At 38.1% G+C, this 20,722-nt stretch overlaps 2 protein-coding genes across 6 annotated transcripts; both read left to right on the top strand.

Moving 5' to 3' along the window:
* The first annotated feature begins 4,746 nt into the window (after positions 1-4,746).
* Positions 4,747-16,124, top strand: LOC135651631 (signal peptide peptidase-like 4). Of its 5 annotated transcripts, none has more exons than XR_010501887.1 (15): positions 4,747-5,067; positions 5,798-5,956; positions 6,046-6,151; positions 7,291-7,410; positions 7,784-7,935; positions 8,050-8,232; positions 8,868-8,902; positions 9,063-9,219; positions 10,617-10,670; positions 12,723-12,818; positions 12,897-13,038; positions 14,193-14,439; positions 14,517-15,087; positions 15,165-15,411; positions 15,578-15,715. XR_010501887.1 is itself a non-coding variant. In XM_065171862.1 (12 exons), exons 1-11 carry the CDS (start codon positions 4,936-4,938, stop codon positions 12,987-12,989), a joined length of 1,287 nt encoding a protein of 428 aa, XP_065027934.1. In that variant the 5' UTR covers positions 4,748-4,935; the 3' UTR covers positions 12,990-13,038; positions 15,986-16,124. The 5 variants fall into 5 exon arrangements, 1 of the variants encoding a protein (XP_065027934.1); XR_010501886.1 differs by lacking the exon at positions 15,578-15,715 and having other exon boundaries at positions 14,517-14,763; positions 14,841-15,087; positions 15,165-15,481; XR_010501885.1 differs by lacking the exon at positions 15,578-15,715 and having other exon boundaries at positions 14,282-14,439; positions 15,165-15,481.
* On the top strand, positions 13,408-16,491 carry LOC135651632 (aquaporin PIP1-2-like). Its single transcript, XM_065171863.1, has 5 exons — positions 13,408-14,115; positions 14,193-14,235; positions 15,496-15,784; positions 15,986-16,126; positions 16,227-16,491. The coding sequence occupies exons 1-5, from the start codon at positions 13,785-13,787 to the stop codon at positions 16,320-16,322; spliced, it is 900 nt and encodes a 299-aa protein (XP_065027935.1). The 5' UTR covers positions 13,408-13,784; the 3' UTR covers positions 16,323-16,491.
* The last annotated feature ends 4,231 nt before the right edge of the window (positions 16,492-20,722 follow it).

Below are 20,722 nucleotides of genomic sequence, written 5' to 3'. Positions count from 1 at the left end.
CGGGTTTTTGGACTGGCGCGGGGGGAGGGTGGGGGGCCGGAATCGTAATTATTGTGAGCTTGTGGTGGCATTTCTTGGCGAGCCAACGTGAGTCCGAAAGGCCGATGCGGGTTTTGTACGGGCGAGATGGCTCGGCGGGGAGATCCGACGGTCGAACGTCCCTTTCTCGGGTACGCGAGTGACAGCCCAACGCCCTCTTCCCAAAACACAACCCCGTGACGACGCGTGACGCCCCGCCCCGTTGGTCTCAAGGGTGGGGGGAATCGGAGGTGGGTCCCGCGTGAGGTGGAAGTGACGTGGCGTCTTCGTCACTCCGGTCAGGGACGAGGGTTCGGCGACCGGGTCGCGCTGGGGCCCGCTCCGAGGTTGTGGCTAATGTGCCGTGGACGCTCGGGTAACCGAGTGGGTGGCGTCCGAACGAGTCCGCGTATTCCCAAAATTCCATTGGCAGGCTACCTGTTTTTTTTTTTTTTTTTCTTTAAAATAATTTATGGATTTATTTAAAATTTCTTCCTGCTTTTTTGAGGATATATGGATAATATTAGCAATTTTTTTATTTTATGCAAGAATGATATTTTGAGGTACATATGTGGAGATATTCAGAATGATATAAATTAAAATATTTTTCACTCATGAATAATTAAGCATGATTATTAGAATAATTTATCAAGAAAAGAATAATTACCCGAGCGTATATTTTAAATTTTAAAATCCTAAAATTTACCCTCTATTTTAATTATTTTTTATAAAAAAATTAAATTGATTCGGATTAATGAAATGGTTCACTAGAAACGTCAATTATGTGTCGCTCTTCTCAGTGAAGAGAAAAGAGGTAATGATGAAAGAAAGACGAAAAGATAGATGAAAGTAAAAGAAGGAACAAATCAAACCGATTAGATTTAACACTAAATCGTATAATAAATCGAAAAGATTAATGATATATTTATCCAATTATAAAAATAAAATTCTGAATAGATGAGCATAAAAATCGAGGGTTTTTTTTGGGTAAATAATCCTAATATTTTTGAGAAATTGTTTGTTAATTTAAGAATTTATTAAGGAATCTATGAGGATTGTTTTGCCTTTCAATCCATTTCAAGTATTTATTCCTCTCGCACACCTTTGCATGGTTGAGTTTGTTTGATAAGGTGATGATGGCATGATCATGATCTTGGCATTACCATAATGGTGGCTGCGTGCATCGAATCTCTCTCTCTCTCTCTCAATATAAAAAGCCTTGAAATCTTTGGAATGGGTGGGAGGAGGATCTTCTCCAGCCTTCTTTATTCCATGTGGCAAACTTAGCGTGAGGAGGCCAAGTCTATGCCTCTCCCTCTCGCTGAGACATACTAAGGGGGAGTGAGTGCTCGTGTGATATTTGCAGGTCTAAGAAGAAGAAGAAGTTTGGCCTCTCTGCAAATTAACGTCTCACGGAGTATAATTCAGGTTGCGATACCTCAATGTTTGGGATGACTCGGCAATCACGTTCTTCCTTCACAGCCATGCAAAGTTGCCTTGCATCAATCATCTGAGGTGTGGTGGAACAGCATCGATCCTTTTCTTTCTCTGAGGAACATCGATGAGTTGTCTTGTGCTCAACCTCTGTCAAAGGCTTTCACAGTGCGTGATGTTGCCGGTCTCTTCTGCTCTCTTCATGTGCTTAGCTGTTCCATGGAAATGCGCATGTCTTTTGTGTGTTGTGCTTGTCAGAGTTGTCCTCCTACAACAGCTTAAAAGTACACACACATATATATATATATATATATATAGATTGAGATACAGATTATATATATATCCCTGTAAGTTTTTCTTTTCCTTACAGATCATCATTTATCTTTTTCATATGGGCCAATTATATATAAGAAATTATCTATTTTGAGATGAACATAGCAAAGTTTTTAGGGTGTCATCTTTTTTGATGTACTAAAAAAAAAATTCTCTAAGGATAGAGACGACTCTTGACTCTGGTATAATATTTGATCGATATGAGACTAAATATTGAGATAATTTAGATTTCATCGTAGATATCATAAGATCAGTTGTCATTTGAATTCATGAGGAATTATCGATTTTGAATCCCAAAAGATGTCTTGGAGGGAGGGATAAATCTTTGACGGTAAGATATTATTTACGACGCAAGAACATGAGACTAAACTTTAAATTTTCTTTGAATTATATACCTTCTTTAAACTTAATTTTCTCGATATTTGTTTTCTTGTGTTAATCGAGATAGACCAGAATTTATCCAAAAGAAAAGGAAAAAGAAGGTAGCCTATGGCTACCACTCTTTGAACAGAGTTGATGTTGTGTGTTCAACATGGCCATGCCTTGTCAACTTTCTACCTCAGCTGTTGAGATGGTGAAGAGAGTTAGCTGGCATTGGACCTGCACAGTTTGTTGGCATTGTTCTTTCATCCATGTCAGCTGATGGAAGACAGCAGCAAGTGGGCAGCAGGCATTGTTACAGGTTGATGGTCTTCTTGTCATCATCCACACCAGCTGATGGAGGACCAGTTGACTTCTCTAAACTTGATGTGCATGGGGAGCAAACTTTGGATATCCCAATATAAGATTCTCCCTAGCTAAGGTGGATTAATTTTATGTATGTCTTCTTCTCCACACAACAAAAGACACCTGTTTACACAGAAAGAGCTGTTACATATTGTACTAAAATCACTTGAAGTCAATAGATTTTTGGTTCATGAGGTGTTCTCAGTATGTATCTAATTGTCAGTCACATGTACTAGAAATCATTCAATCAACATAAATCATCACATGATGTTTAGGTGATCTGAATAGTTTTTCTTATTCTAGTTTCCATTGCTGACTGTCAATGATTACTCTACATATATATATACATATACATATACATATATACATATACATATATGTATATACATATACATATATATATATATACATATATATATATATATATATAGCTAATAACAAAAGCATTTGCACTAATCTAAATATGCATTCTGATTTGCTCATATAGTTCCAATCTGGTAAAAGTTTGGCTGAAGAGAAAAATTTTGGCTGAAGAGAAGTTGCCAATTTCTTGTATATTTTTTCCTCATAGAATCAATTCACTCTGCACAGTTTGGCCAAAGAATGTAGATATGATGTTCTTTTGGATTTGTTGAGACAGCATGCTGCAAATGAACAACTTATCAAAATGCATCCCATGAAGAACAGTGCTCACCAAAAAATCCACATCTCTGATATCAACATGCATGATTTATACTATGTTTTTAACTTGATATAGGAAATACCATGGCATTCTTATCTGGAATTTTTTTTAGATAAAGAAGAAATTTTTCTTTCTTTTTTCTTTTTGGTCTATTATGGTCCTATGTTTTTGGATTCGAAGCTAAAAAACAGATTGAAATATTAGGTATTCCAATTAAATTAACTGGATTATCTACATCAAAATTAACTCTTTGACCCCAAAGAAATTATCTAATTACACTAAAAATGTGTCCTTACAATGATAAGCTGAAAGCTCAATTTTCCTAGTCGGGATTACGAGTGGATATCTCATGTGAGTCGGATCTCTCATATGCATACTTAACAACATATAAGCAATAAATGTTGCCACGCTCAATTTAAAATATTCAAATGTATTTTTCGTAAGAAATACACTCTTCTTCAAATATTTTATCATTGTATAATTTACAAAAAGATTATAAAATATCGATTCCTTTAATCAGTCAACTTAAAGACTTAATATACTTATTAACCATAATATATATATATATATATTATGGTTAATAAGTATATTAAGTCTATACTTATTAACCATAAGTATATTATGGTTAATAAGTATATATATATATATATATATATTATGGTTAATAAGTATAAGTATATTAACCATATATATATTATGGTTAATAAGTATATTAAGTATATATATATATATATATATATTATGGTTAATAAGTATATATATATATATATAGCAGTGAGCAATTCGATCTACTCTTTCCTTGTCCTTCCCTGTAACTCCATTCAGACTATGAGAGCAGGCCATTCATGCAGACAGCAATAAATCTCCTACCATCTCATGCCTTTGTATCACAAGGAAGGAAATCTCCCTTCACAGAATAGGGAATAGGGGAGACGAGAAGCTGTGACTTTTACTATCTTCTTAATCCCTATTGGCCTCAAAAGATGAAAGAGTAGAATTCTTGGTGAACAAATAGTTATTGCTGAATGGTACCTTAATGTCGCTGCCAACTTGTTCATTTGGCACCACAGGGACAGGAACAGTTCTCTGCAAAGCTATAAGGAACCATCTCGATCAAGTGGTAAGAATAGTAAAGCAACATGATGAACTTTTCATTAGAAAGAATGGAGTAAGAATGTTTTTTTTAACAATATTAATATAAATATATAATTTTAAGTATAAAAAAATTAATATAATTTTAAAAAAAATATATATAAAAATCGAAATGTTATAGATAATTAATTATTGAGGTAAATGGGAGACGGCAAACTGTCAACGGAAACAGCAGAGCGAAACCCCGCAACGGTGTTCCGCCGTATCGGCCGCCACCGTCGGTTCCCCCGGCCCGAGGGGCGCACGCAACCGTCCTTCCATGTGCCGTCGCGCACGGTGCGGGGAAATCGTAAACCGTTGATCCTTGTCAAGATTCACTTGAGCACGAATCTCGAAGCATCTTCCTCTTGCCTCACCGCCAAACCGCGCGGACGGTGGACCAGCCGCACTGACCGCAACGAAGTGGACGAGACGACGCGCCTTTGGTGGGTAGTAGTACACAATAATACACGAAAGCAGCAGTGGCGATCTACCTCTTCCTTCTTCCTTCTTCTACTCCTCTCACCCGTTTTCCATGCTTCCCCCGATTACCGTCCATTGAAATCTCCTCCTTCCGCTTCTCTCGTTCTCGGTGAGCTAAGACTAGGGTGATGGATCGGAGCAGGGCTCTGAGGGCTTTGATGCTGCTGTGGCTCATCCCCGGACTGACGTACGCCGGCGACATCGTGCACGAGGACGACAAGGCCCCGAAGTTGCCGGGATGCTCCAATCACTTCATTTTGGTGAGGATTCCCTTCTGGTTCCTCCGTTCTTGATCTGAGGGACTCTTGGTTCTTACAATGCTGGTGGACAATGTGACGTTTTTTGTTACCTGAGGTCGATATTAGAGGCGGGGTGTTATAGGCCTTCTACTTTGTCCTTGATTTGTGTGTTAGAAAGATTGCAATGTGGTTCTGAGGCCCTCGCGGAACACAAAAGGGCATCAGTAAGTAGCCCATCTTCCCTTGAATTGGGGTTAGTTTCTTGCTTTGGTTGGCTAGTCTGAAAAGAAGTGAGACATATGGTTGAGAATGACGAGAATAGCAGCTTGGCATGTTTGACATGAAAAGAGACCGCTTGAAAATGGAAAAAGAAAAGGGGAGAAATAGGGAATCTTTCACGTATTGTTGGCATTATAATTGAAACAAAACAACATAGTTAATAATCTGCAACTGAAAGAGGTGGCTTTTCGTATTTACTAAATCATGAGCTCTAGGAGGCTCATATCTTAAGTTCTTTGCATTTATAACTAAATTCTAGATTTTTTTTTTGTCTCTTTCATTTATGATGTCGCGTTTTGCATCTCTAACTAATTTTTTGCCATGTTTTATCGGCTCGATGTATTATTTCAGTTTTAGTTCTTAGTCCCAAAATACAAAAAAATTCCTCTTATTAATGATCAGTGTGTACTTTATAAAATTTAGATTCTGTTTTTGTATTTTAATTTACCATTGGTTGTCGGCTTCTGATTAGGTAAAAGTGCAAACTTGGATTAACAATGAAGAAGATAGTGAGTTTGTTGGAGTTGGTGCTCGATTTGGCACAACTATACAGACTAAGGAGAAATGCGCAAGCCGGACTCCCCTCTCTCTTTCGGATCCGTCTGATTGCTGCACTGCACCTAAGGAAAAGGTTTGTTATTCAGTCATATTTGAAGTTGTTCATACAGTTAACAAGCTTCATCTCTATTGCAGCTATTATTTGTTTGTTTCTCATGTTAGATTGCTGGAGACATTCTTTTGGTGCATCGTGGAAGGTGCAAATTTACAACAAAGGCAAAGGTTGCTGAAGCTGCTGGTGCTTCTGCTTTGTTGATCATAAATAACCGTAAGTAAAGGTCACCTTTCCTATTCTCTACATTGCTGTTTTTGCCATTAATTTTGAGTGGTCTAATAAATAAGATGTGAAGAGACAAGTCAGGGGACTCTGTTATCTTTTAGCAATCTGTTCTATTTCAGTTACATAGTCATTCCATCTCCTGTGTGAAACTTTATGCTCATCAACTCCTTATGGTATTCTTCTTCTAGTCTTTCACCTTCATTTTGGTTCATAGTTCCTCTTTATGAATATCTCCATTTATTTTCCTCATCATGTTTAAAGTAAGACCCAAATAGATGCCTTCCATAAGCCACCATCTTGTAGTTGTTTAAGTGAATCCCTTCTATCTATACTTGTGAGACAAGCTGGAGAAGATGATTTCAACTTCCAAATATTGATAGAACATTACATACTGATCATTGTTTACCAGTTCGACCAAGCACCGATGATGGACCATACCACTCAGTGTCACTTGGCATACCACTCTTTTTCCTTCTCTTAACCTTCTTAAATGTCAGGTAGTACTGGTCAGTTACTGGTGTCTCGGTCGCTAACCAAACCAATACGGTGTCCAAACTAGTATTATTTAAAGGCTAAAACCTTGACTGGGGATTCCTAAACTTGGCCTTCATAGGGAGATGCAATCCCAGTCATGCACATTATAGAACATAGATTCACCTACTTGGAGGTTACATGTTAATCAACAACTTTCATTTTGTCAATGCTACATGGGCCTTGTTTTCTGAGTCATTAGCGAAGCTAAAAGAAACAAGTTCTTAGCTTTTGTGATATATAGAAATAGATTGATAAGTTTGAATTTGAACTGTGGCTAGAACTGCCAAAACAGAGGAAGTCTGCACTTGGTATTGCTTACATCCATGAGCGATCCATTTTGCCAACGTTCCTTTTGTTCTAATGATTATACCAACTTGGTAATAAGAACTTTCAAATTATTCTTTACAGTACAAAGATATACTTGATTCATCAATCTTTTTGCTTTCTTTATCTGACTCTTATATTCTTTGTCATGGTATCGTAAGGATAGATCCATATGCATGCTAGATAAGGCTCATTACATCTTTATGGAATATCACCTTTTAAGTTTTTTTGTAAATCTTTCTGTTTTTTATGTGTCTCTTTCTGTGCAGAACTATACAAGATGGTTTGTGAACGAAATGAGACGGATTTAGATATAAATATACCTGCAGTTATGCTACCACATGACGCAGGTGTAAGTCTGGAGAGAAGTCTTAAGAGTGGCGCTTCACGTAAGTTTTTCTGATAACATGAGATACAAAATCCCAGTATTTTTTTAAGCTCTTCTCATGATTGTTTACTCCAATGAATGCACATGTCTGCTCAGAGTGTAATGCATGTGCCTCGCCTTTCTGTCCCCTTCAGCTACTCTTACAAGGCACAGATGAACATGTTTGTTTGTTTCTACTCCTTTTTGGTCACCTGTGCAAGGCCGTGACATATAGAGATAATGTTTTTTGTAAAATTATTTTTACCATCTCTTTGTTCCATCTGGAGACATTGTAATATACAAAATCTCATTTTCTGACATTTGATTTGGCAGTAGCTGTTTTGGATTTTTTTTTTTTAATTTCAAGGAGTCCTAATTGTTCACATCTTCTTCAGTTTCTGTGCAGTTGTACTCCCCAGATCGTCCTCTTGTAGACACAGCAGAGGTTTTTCTGTGGCTTATGGCAGTTGGAACCATCTTATGTGCTTCATATTGGTCAGCATGGAGTGCTAGAGAAGCATCTATTGAGCAAGAAAAGTTGTTAAAAGTCTGCATCTTTTCTTGATGTTCTTGATTATTTGGTGTTTTATCATCTTGTAGATTTGGAACTTCTCAAATATTTTATATTTAACTGATAAAAATAATACTTAATTACTCGTAGGATGCACCAGATGAGTTTCTCAAGATGGAAACCACTGGTTCTGGCAGTGTGGTGGACATCAACACAACATCAGCAATTTTGTTCGTTGTGATTGCTTCTTGTTTCTTGATCTTACTATACAAACTCATGTCATTCTGGTTTGTGGAGCTTTTGGTGGTTCTATTTGCCATTGGTGGAGTGGAGGTGCAAACCATTACCTTATGTCTTGGCTCCTTATTTCTTTTATAGTTGTTTCTTCTAATGCAAGACTTCTAAAAGCAACAGTATCCAACTACTTGTACCATAAATGTGTTTGTGGATAAAAGTTTGGCCTACCTGAAATTTAGGAAGACTTATTTATGACTGATACACCTGACCTGGCTTGTGCCATTTAACTAATAGTTGGACCTTTATACAAGTGAAAAAATAATAATGTCTGATCCCTGTGGTTGAACCCACTCTAAAAGCAGCACAAATCTCAACGCTGTTTTTTGCTTTCTCCTGTTTGCATAATGTTTTTGTATTCTAGTCACTCTGGAAGATGTTTACTTTATTATTTAATCTTTAGTTACATAAAGTTGTTGGATTTTGCTGTAACACAATATGCACTGTCTTTCACATGCATTGGCGGTGTTATCTTAGTCCAGTGGCTTCTTCTATTCATGTCTTTACGATATTGGTTACTGTTTAAGAAAAATTATGTAGAAGCTGTAGACATTTGGTAACAGAAGTATACCATATATCAACTTTGTCCTTAAAATGTTCAGCAGATGTTTTAGGCTACTTACATGGTTTCTTGTTTTCTATTTAATTTAATTGTGTTCCTTTTATTTCTTCAGGGCCTACAAACTTGCTTGGTGGCTATGTTATCACGGTACCACAAGATTTTCATGCCCACTTTTCTGCAGTTACTGTTGTGGTTCTTAATTAGTTATAAAGCTAAAGAGTGTTTGAAATCTTTAACTCTCAACAGTGAATATTTGAGTCATGGTTCTTATTATAAAGCTCTACTAACTATCATATGATTGGCCTAGTTGGCTCAAACATGCTGGAGAAACTTTCATCAAAGTGCCCTTCTTTGGAGCTGTCTCGTATCTTACACTGGCCGTCTCTCCATTTTGTGTTGCTTTTGCCGTCCTTTGGGCTGTGTACCGACGCGTATCCTTTGCCTGGATTGGCCAAGATGTCCTGGTACGAACCTACTGTTGTTGATTATATGGCACAAGATCGTTGTTCTAATGTAGCTTGTTGAAATATCTTATCAGCCGTGATAAGATATTTATTATCGTGTTCATGTAATAACGTTTATTATCGTGACCATTTGATTTTCTAGCTTGTTGAAATATCTTATCAGCCGTGAATCAATTGGTCGTGGTTAGTTCTATCTTCAAAGTTTAGCAGATAGTAAATTTACTAATTTCAGCTTAATCATGGTGTTGATGTACAATTTTTAATTAAGTCAAACAATATATTAATTGAGATCACTCTTCTTCTTCACTCACATGCAACTTGCAACTGTCTGGATACTTGTTTCATATTTAGCTTTATTTAGTTTAACATCTAGTACTTTTAACAAAATCAAAGGCAGGCATCATATTGTTGCATGCTTACGATGTTAAGTTAACAAAAATAACAGACCAAGTCATATTAAATTTGAATATGCTGGCACCATGATTCATTAGAAGTTTGAGACCTTCACCTTATAAAGTTCAGAAGACCAAAGTTCTTGGAAATACACTAAATGGAAACAACACGAACATCACAATTTCATATGAAGGCAGAAAAGAGACATGTAACCAGCAAACCTTACAGTGAAAAGAAAAGGAAATGGAGTTGATGCCCAATATTAACTCTTCTTTTTTTTCTTTGCAACGGGTAAGTGGCAAGGGCGGAATTCGAGCCACGACCGTGTGATAAGCTGTCAAACTTTTAACCAGCTAGGCTAGATGATACCTTCAAATATTGAGACAACTGTTTTGAACATTATTTATCAAACAGCTTAGGTGTTTAAGCTGCTGGTACCTGTTGAAGCTGAAACTTCACTAATACATTTGACATTCTCTACCTAAATATTCTTCTAAATCTGGTGCCTTGTCCTACCAAAAAAAGGAGGGAGAAAGGCACACACACATACAAAAGTGAAGGCATTATCACATCACTTGCCTCTTCTTTGTCCTTGAAATTGTAAGTTGTAGTGCAAAGTTGAATTCCTATTGGGATCCAATGCTTGAAACTTCACAAGGATCCTTTGATGTTGAATAGAGGACAGTGCAAATAAGATCCTATTCGGGTTCTGTTCATATCTTTGATTCTGGTTACTTCTTGTTTTTGTACTAGCATTTGTCAATATTACAATCTTTCTTCAGTTACACTGAACAAGACTGAACTCATTCAGTGCAAGTCATACTGAATAAATGATGTTGAGCCAATTAATTACCATATTCAGAAGGCAATAACTTATATACTTGTTTTTTTTAACATTGTCAGTTCCTGCTTTCACGTTGGTGCCTGCAAATAACAGGTTTATGATGTACATCTTAGTTAGAATTTGAATTAATGTGCATTAACGTTTTCGTTTTCTTTCTTAGGGCATTGCGTTGATTATTACAGTTCTCCAAATTGTCCGAGTACCCAATCTTAAGGTAAGACTTCACATTTGAGTGCACTGGGTTTACAGGCTATGACTGGATTTTTTGTCCAACAATTGACATATTGAGCGAGGCACATTTTTACAAGCCATTTCTAAATGTCTGTGATATCATCAAAAACACTTTATATCACTTCATTTTGCTGGAAGACTTATACCAAGGTCATAATCAATAGTCTAGAAATTGATTTAACTTGTGTCGTTTTATTGTAACTTTTTTTTGTCTATGATCATGCGATCTCTGTATAACTGACTAGAAATTTTGGATATAAGCTTCTTGCTTTATACAAAGGATACATTTAAAACATAGGTCCACCTTTTGTCAAGGTGCACCTGCCACTGTTGGAACCAGCTCTCAAATTTTATTGTAATTATTCTTTTCTGCAGCCACATCAAAATGAAACCAAGTTAATGAAACTAAACTTTCCTGTTTGTACAAGTAAAATTGGCGGTTGATACCTTATGGTTGATCAGATTCAAGGCTCTTGGATTCTGCCGGTGGCTATCTGTGCCTGATATGGTGAATAAAAGTTGTATATGCCATGATTGTGTTAGACAGATCTGTTCTGCCACCAAAGCCATCAATGAAAAGGTGAGATGGAAAAAATGGTAATACGACAAAAAAGTATGTGCCTAAGTAGCTGCAGTAGTTTAGAGTTGATGAGATGAGTTGAATAATGCTTATACTAGAAATGCGGTTTGAAAGGTGACTTTGATGGACTTGGCTGCAAGACAGTATTTGAAGCATCAACTAATAAGTAAAAGTTCAGTGTTTAAATGTTTGTCTGGAGCAATCTGAACTTAAAGGATATTGATGTTTGTATAAATCACTAGACAGTGCAAGATTTATCAAGAACTTACTACCTTGTTGGTGTGCATTGTGGAAGAAGATATGTTGTTTAAATATTTCGTCAATTGTAATGAAGATAATATTCTTTCAGAAGTTACTTAGTGGGTAATAACTAGTGCTCATGCTCTCTGGTTTTTAGGTGGCAGAACAGCTATTGGATTTAAAATGATCTGTTAGGTTGTTGTGGCGTTGTTAGGTCTAAAAGTGGTATAGCATGATAACTATTCAGCTTAAACCTAAGTTTGGACTTTTTGACAGCGTTGGCACTGTTGCACTTGCTACGGTGATGATCTTGTCCTGTATAATTTTATGTCAGAGTGCAGTAATCTCTTGTTCTCTCATAATATGTACTGGGTTATATCACATATCTTTTCATGCTACATCATGGGGTTGCATCTTTAGAGGCTAATATGATGCAGTTACAGTACAATTACTAAATACAAAATTTTGCCATATCCATGTTAATGTTTGGCTTTTTCTGGTGCTAAACAGGTCTAAGAAATGTTTTATATCTAACCTGTGCAGAATTAGCCTCGTATTTGAAGGTCTATGGATGTGTTGTCTGTGGATCCAAAAAAAGACATTGCTCTTTTTTTTTTCTTTGAAATTTGACAGTCAAGAGAAAACGTCAGCTTCTCTCAGTAAAGCAGCTTTTTTATTTATGCACGAGTAAGAAGTCAGTGGTCATTAGTGGCTCAGAAGCAGAGCATATAATTGATTCTTTAGTCTGCCGAGAAATCATTTCTTACCATTTCTCTCCATGAAGGGTCATGCTTTTCATAAACTGCCATTTATCATCCATTTTGTGTCAATTCAATATCTATGTTGCACTTCTACAACTGACTGACCTTTCTTTGTGGTGCTCTCGTACATCACGTTAAACAATCATTCCATGCTTCAGAGTCGGTGCTACCTTTTACTGTGAACAATGTAAAAGATGGGCATAATTTCATCAAATTATTTCATTTGGCATAATTGTGAACATTTGTTGAAATTTACTTATGATACTCTACCTTATTGTCAATGCAATAGAAATCTGTTTACAAATTGTATTATATTGTACTTGCATTATCTTTTCCATAGATATTTCGTTTGTAAATTTATGTTGTCTCAATTCCACATATATCATCTAATTTCGTTGGTTATCTACTTGCATAAGTCACAAAATTTTTATTTTAAACTTCTGATGTTAATTAGGTGGGCATGGTTCTCCTTAGTTACGTCGCCTTCCTGTACGATATCTTTTGGGTTTTTGTATCAAAAAGGTGGTTTCATGAAAGCGTAATGATTGTGGTATGTATTACATAATTATCGCTTTGTTGGATTTAGTCTGAAATACAAAGGACTAATTTTCTCATGTTTTCTTCATAGTCGTTCGAGGGGATAGGACCGCAGAGGATGGTGTTCCTATGCTTCTTAAGATCCCACGCATGTTTGATCCCTGGGGTGGATACAACATTATAGGTTTTGGTGATATCCTTCTTCCTGGGCTGTTAATTGCCTTTTCATTAAGGTCGGTCATTACATCCTCCTTACGAAATCCATGTTTTTACTCTTGATAAATCGATAATTTATCTTTTCCTGAAAATGTTATTGGGCTGCAAGGAAGAACCTTCAAGTCGGTTACTTTCTCTGGTCAATGGTGACTTATGGTTCGGCTTGCGAGTACGCGAATGATTCGCCAAGGTTGTTTGCAGTTTATATCATGCATCGACGATAGTCACACGTGCATTAATTATTTTTGATATATTAATGTGTCACACAGCAGTCACACATGGCATCGGCAATCGTTTAGGCTATGCGTCTCATATATTAATTATTTTTTATGAAACTAAGAGTTGATTTTCTAAATTAAATAAAAAAACCTTGGTGTAATTTTAATAATAGTGGAGATATAGTTATATAATCATAATAATTATAGGTGCATTAATTGCTCTAATTATCTAATGTGACTTTAGTTCTCTTAGGAATTTTATATTAGTGAAAGGTTAGAAATGGTTACAGAACGAATCAAAGAAAGAGACGACGACACCTATCCATAACTCTTGACATTTCCAGAACCATCTGTATCAGTGCATAATTGTATGTGCCATGATATGGTATGGCATTTGAATCATCATAGACCCAAAACACCTTTATCTTCTATCTCTATCTATAAAAATGCAACCTTTCCCTGCTTCCTCAAGGCACGAACACTGACTGGGTTGAGATCTTTGGAGATCAGTGTGCCTGTGAGAGGGGAGAGAGAGAGTGAGAGAGATGGAGGGGAAAGAGGAGGATGTGAGGCTTGGAGCAAACAAGTTCACGGAGCGGCAGCCGATAGGGACAGCCGCGCAGAGCCAGGACAAGGACTACAAGGAGCCACCACCGGCTCCACTGTTTGAGCCAGGCGAGCTCAGCTCCTGGTCCTTCTACAGGGCTGGGATCGCGGAGTTCATGGCCACCTTCCTCTTCCTCTACATCACCATCCTCACCGTCATGGGGGTGGTCAAGTCCAGCACCAAGTGCTCGACCGTGGGTATCCAGGGTATCGCCTGGGCCTTTGGCGGCATGATCTTTGCCCTGGTCTACTGCACCGCTGGGATCTCAGGTGAACCACCCGATCCCTGTGTCAAGAGCTTGGCTTCGGTTCGCAGTGGTAACCGAGTTTTGTGTGACTCGTGTCAGGTGGTCATATCAACCCGGCGGTGACCTTCGGGTTGTTCCTGGCGAGGAAGCTTTCCCTCACCAGGGCTCTGTTCTACATGGTGATGTAGTGCCTGGGTGCCATCTGCGGGGCTGGTGTGGTCAAGGGGTTCCAAAAGGGGCTCTATGAGAACAACGCCCTGGTGCTCGACCGTGGGCATTCAGGGTATCGCCTGGGCCTTTGGCGGCATGATCTTTGCCCTGGTCTACTGCACCGCTGGGATCTCAGGTGAACCACCCGATCCCTGTGTCAAGAGCTTGGCTTCGGTTCGCAGCGGTAACCGAGTTTTGTGTGACCCGTGTCAGGTGGTCATATCAACCCGGCGGTGACCTTCGGGTTGTTCCTGGCGAGGAAGCTTTCCCTCACCAGGGCTCTGTTCTACATGGTGATGCAGTGCCTGGGTGCCATCTGCGGGGCTGGTGTGGTCAAGGGGTTCCAAAAGGGGCTCTATGAGAACAACGCCCTGGTGCTCGACCGTGGGCATTCAGGGTATCGCCTGGGCCTTTGGCGGCATGATCTTTGCCCTGGTCTACTGCACCGCTGGGATCTCAGGTGAACCACCCGATCCCTGTGTCAAGAGCTTGGCTTCGGTTCGCAGCGGTAACCGAGTTTTGTGTGACCCGTGTCAGGTGGTCATATCAACCCGGCGGTGACCTTCGGGTTGTTCCTGGCGAGGAAGCTTTCCCTCACCAGGGCTCTGTTCTACATGGTGATGCAGTGCTTGGGTGCCATCTGCGGGGCTGGTGTGGTCAAGGGGTTCCAAAAGGGGCTCTATGAGAACAACGCCCTGGTGCTCGACCGTGGGCATTCAGGGTATCGCCTGGGCCTTTGGCGGCATGATCTTTGCCCTGGTCTACTGCACCGCTGGGATCTCAGGTGAACCACCCGATCCCTGTGTCAAGAGCTTGGCTTCGGTTCGCAGCGGTAACCGAGTTTTGTGTGACCCGTGTCAGGTGGTCATATCAACCCGGCGGTGACCTTCGGGTTGTTCCTGGCGAGGAAGCTTTCCCTCACCAGGGCTCTGTTCTACATGGTGATGCAGTGCCTGGGTGCCATCTGCGGGGCTGGTGTGGTCAAGGGGTTCCAAAAGGGGCTCTATGAGAACAACGCCCTGGTGCTCGACCGTGGGCATTCAGGGTATCGCCTGGGCCTTTGGCGGCATGATCTTTGCCCTGGTCTACTGCACCGCTGGGATCTCAGGTGAACCACCCGATCCCTGTGTCAAGAGCTTGGCTTCGGTTCGCAGCGGTAACCGAGTTTTGTGTGACTCGTGTCAGGTGGTCATATCAACCCGGCGGTGACCTTCGGGTTGTTCTTGGCGAGGAAGCTTTCCCTCACCAGGGCTCTGTTCTACATGGTGATGCAGTGCCTGGGTGCCATCTGCGGGGCTGGTGTGGTCAAGGGGTTCCAAAAGGGGCTCTATGAGAACAACGGTGGTGGGGCAAACGTGGTGGCTCCTGGCTACACCAAGGGTGATGGCTTGGGTGCTGAGATCGTGGTCACCTTCATCCTCGTCTACACTGTCTTCTCTGCCACTGATGCCAAGAGGAGTGCTCGGGACTCTCATGTGCCTGTAAGCTGTTCTTGTTTATGACTATATCACCTGTCAAACAATAATCTCTCTCTCTCTCTCCTGTGCTAAATTTGTATGTTCGAGCTTGATGTTGTGCTTAATGTGTTGATCAACTTCCACAATTCCTCCACGGCTGCCATTTTCCTGTCTGTAAGAGAGTTCTTGAGGTTTTGCGCTAAAGACTCCTGTGAATCCGTGCAGATCCTTGCTCCGCTGCCTATTGGCTTTGCAGTGTTCCTGGTTCACCTGTCTACCATCCCCATCACTGGCACAGGTATCAATCCTGCCAGGAGTCTTGGAGCTGCAATCATCTACAACAAGGGCCATGCTTGGGATGACCATGTAAGTCTAAGGAGGAAGTGATCAAGTGCTCTCATCTCCCTTCACATTATCTTCTTTAATCTTTCACTTATTTGACTAAATTATGATTCCTTATCCTCAGTGGATATTCTGGGTTGGGCCATTCATTGGAGCTGCTCTTGCTGCCTTGTACCACCAGGTAGTCATCAGGGCAATCCCATTCAAGAGCAGGTCATGAGCTTCCTGAAAAGATGCTGTGGTTTCTGTCATGTCTCTCTGTCTCTGTCAATGTGTTGCAGCACTGTGGTTGTCTTAAATGTGTGAACTGGACATTGCTTTATTGTTGTTGCTGTACTCAGTGTATTTCTGGCAGATTCCTACTTCTGAAGCATATTCTTCTCTTAGAATATTCATCCTTCATCACTTGAAATGTTGTTTTATATATATATATATATATATATATATATATATATATATATATATATATATATATATATATATATATATATATATATATATATCTCCAGGTTCTTCAGCATTATCATGGGGAAGTTTTGGTAAAGAAAGAAATAAATCCAAAACAATTGTGGCAGTTGATGGTGGAGTGGAAGAACAATGAGAACTTTTTAGGATTCTTTTGCAGCCTGGCATTGCACTTCTCTGCAAACTTTGTAAGCTGTCATCCTCACCCCATCTACTCAAAAGAAGGTTGATGAGCACACTTTTATTATATCTCTTGGAGTCATTCAATAGTCGTTTTTGTTTGTCTCTCTTGAGAGTGGAAGTGATATAGTGACATCCACTGGGTGGGTCATGATAAAATAATTCAGAGTTGAAAATATACATGCCATTTTTTTTCTTGTATGCTAAGGCTAATTAATAATATGCTATTTCATGCACTGCAAGTCAATAATAGTGTAACATTATGATAAGCCAATTGATCCATGGAAACCTAATCCAGAGAAGGTGGGGTGAAGTAATAACATCTAACAATGTGTGGGAGAAGATGATTCATATGGCAAGATGGTGAGAGTTCATTGATCCATCTTGTTGGGTTATCTCTTTTCTGAGGAGCTGATTGGTTAGTTAGTCTAAATATGATTTGGTTCTACCCAGAGATTAATTTGGCTACAATAATGTAGTTTGATCTCACCTATTATCTAGAAAGTAGATACAGTGAAACCCTCCTGTTGCTTGTGAAGAAGAATAGAACACTATTGAGATAGATGAATTGATAAAGAGAGAGAGAGAGAGAGAGAGACCCTATTGATATAGCATAGCACATCTAATGTTATTTCTTCTGATACAGATGTAAGTATAAGGCTAGCAAATCCAAATCTCAAATTTTGCTTTCATAAAGGAGCTCATAAGAAAGATTAGAAATGTTAAGGTAGACTTTTGAACTCAAATGTGAGTTTTCATGAAGCATTTGTAACAAAAACTATGTGCATAGTATGTTATTAAGAATAAGGTTCAGATCATTAAGCGTTAAAAGATTCATATAGTTGATCTCAAATAATTGGAACATAATATCTGGAACATAATATCTTATTGTTGTTATTGTGTGCTATTATAATGGTAAAAGATTTATATAGTTGATTCGGCGCTGCGGCGAAGCTTCATCCCGATCTGACCAGCCGACCCGACCTGTCAACCCGAACCACAGCGCTCGGCCGCCAGAAGACCCCGAGGGACGTCTCCCGAGATCCCCGACATCCGGACCCTAGAACCGAGCCGCGTCGGCCCCGAGGCCACGACTTAAAAAGTTACTCACCGTAACACTAGTAATGGTAATAGCAATGCATTTTATGGGGAAAGGCTATAGAGTCAGGAGTTCAATTACTAAATGACACAAGAGGAGGTGCACACTCCATTCTTAATACATACCCCATATCTTAAAGCAAGGGGGTGCTTTAGTGAGTTGGGAGAAACAAGCAAGCAGGGGGGAATATCTAAGCTACCAGGGAATTAACATCTTTCAAGTTTGATTACTTGCTACTCCTCTCCTATTACGACATTCGATACTATAGTAACTATCTAGATTCTAGAAATTCCATTCCATTCTATCAAAAGAAACTAACTCAAATTGGGATTCGCCTCCTTACAAATGATTAAACAACAGCATAACTTTATTAATCACTCTCCTCTTTGAATTGAATCCATCGAAGCATATGATAGACTCAATCTATAGTAACAATACTTCTGACTCTACATCGACACTCTTAACTACTAATGAACAAACAATGACAAAAAGTAAGTCCATCCAGTTTTCAAACCTTAAACAAGTAACGACGAAAGCGAGGATGCTAGAGGTTGTCCTACGAGAATAATGTTAACATAAAATATGTAATATGCTGTATTAAATACAAAAATAATCTTTTATGTCATGATTAAAATTAAATAAAATTAGATCTGATTTTATGATACGTACCTTTAGATGCTATCTAAAAAGGCATCATCTTTATATCCGAGATCGCTGTCAATCTACAAAGAGAACTAGATAATTTTTTTTCTTTCTATCCCTTCACAAAACCACTTAGATTGATGGTTAGGAAGAAGAGTTGAGAGAGAGATTATAATCCCTCAACTACTGAATTCTCTATGAGATGTGTGGTTCTGTTCCTAGATGTCTTATCTATTTATAGGCGAGAGCAGAGACTCTATAATAAGTTGTTAGAAGAGTTCTTCCTCTCGGGATATCCCCTAAGGAATACTGTTTTAATATGAACTTCTTTTCTATTGACTAATATACGCCATCAGAATCTAATTAATTATATTATATATGACCACAAAATCTAAAAAGTAATTCAATCTATTCATCATTATATTATGTATCGTGCATAGAACATATAACTGCAACAAGCTTAGACAATGGTCTAAAGCCTATTCTTTCCTAAGCTATTAGGAGTTTCCTTCGCTGTCGATGGAGGGGTGTTCAATTCGTTTTGAGTTTGAGTGGCATTTACAGTTGGTAGGGGTTTTAAGTGGAAGTTGACTTTTCTTTTCTTTGAATTATGTTTCAGGTAATGTCAGTCTAGTCATAAGAGTTTTCCTTATAAATAAATATCGGAGATAGAGCCACTCGAGTAAAAATGCCCTTAAAAGCCAATCCCGTCAACTGGTCCTCCTTTCCCTTCTTCAGTTCTATTTTATGAAGCCAATCGTGTAAATCGGTCCTAAACCTCGATCTCCAAGTCCTAATTCTGTGTTTCATTCACAATCATTTCTTCTTTCTTCCTTCTGGCGATGGTTGTGCTTTGGTATGTATTTACGTTGCAGCATTGAGATCATGTTGGCGTTGTTTCATGGAGAATTGATAGAGAAGAGACGTTGGTTAATTTTCGAGTGTAGGATTTTTGATCGAATTCTTTGTTGTTGTTGTTGTTGTTGTTTTATTACGGTAATTGGTGGCAAAATGTTAGATCATATTACTTCAAAACCAAATATTATATAAAAAAATTAATAGTATATTATATCTCTATTAGGAATGTTAGAATTATATATCTACAAGTCGATTATCGTCACTTTTGATCGATCAAATTACGTTCCAACTCGAAGGTACATTCATTTTGTAATTCCTCCGATTATAAAGATATAATCAATTTTGAAAATATGGGCTGAATTTAAATATATATATATATAATAATAATAAAAATAATAAAAATAATTTGATCGTAATGTTGGAGATAGAAGTAGGCATTGAATTAGTGGGCCTTCGTGCATGAAGGAGAAGTGTTGGGTGAAGTCCTTTTCTAGGATAGGGATAGATGAACGAACGCATTGTTGGTGTAAGTGATGAAGATAGGTTTTAAACTCATGAATGATCTATTAATAAATTGTCAAAATATTTATAGCTAACATAAACTTATTTATGATGTGATTTAAGAGAGTTTTTTTTTTTGTTCTTCATAAGAATTATTACAGATAAAATTTAGATAGGTGAAAGCAGTTTTCGAGTGCATGATATTAGTATTAATGAATCAAATGTCACTTTTTTTTTTTGGCCAACAACAATTCCCAGCACATACTATTTATCCATTCACAGCCGTGTAATATAACTATTATTAGAATCCGGTTGGATATCAGATGGGTTAAGTGATTGATTTGATTGGGTCAATTGATAAGTCATATGTTTTACAAATTTTTTTTTGATAAAATATTATATATATATATATATATATATATATATATGTATATATATGTTATGTTAAAATATAAAATTTATAGGTAAAAGTTAATATAGGAAAAATCAACTATGATATTATTTGTTATAACAATCTATTAGGAATCGGAAACTTGTTCACTATAAAATTACCTATGTCATGAGGCAAGTCAAAGAAAAAGCAATATTATCTTTGTCGTCCAATCAGCTTGTTAAAGTGATACATTTAATAGGACACAAGAATGGATGTATCCATTTATAATAATTTATATTTAGATATTTTCGGTCATGTGGTTTGCATCTTCAATCGTTCATCCTAATCTAAATAGTGTATCTTTAAAATTAATTTCTGATTTAAAGTGTGCAATAGGAACTAAAAATCCCTTTTAGGTGATTATTTCATGATTATTTCGAAGGTAATTTATTTCATAAATAATATTAAAATTTTCCTACCAAAATTTATATTTTTAGATTTG

The sequence above is a fragment of the Musa acuminata genome, chromosome BXJ3-10 (genome assembly GCF_036884655.1).
Source record: "Musa acuminata AAA Group cultivar baxijiao chromosome BXJ3-10, Cavendish_Baxijiao_AAA, whole genome shotgun sequence".
Taxonomy (NCBI): Eukaryota; Viridiplantae; Streptophyta; class Magnoliopsida; order Zingiberales; family Musaceae; genus Musa; species Musa acuminata.
The sequence above is the reverse complement of the archived record's forward strand: the minus strand, read 5'-3'. Positions and strand labels throughout refer to the sequence as shown.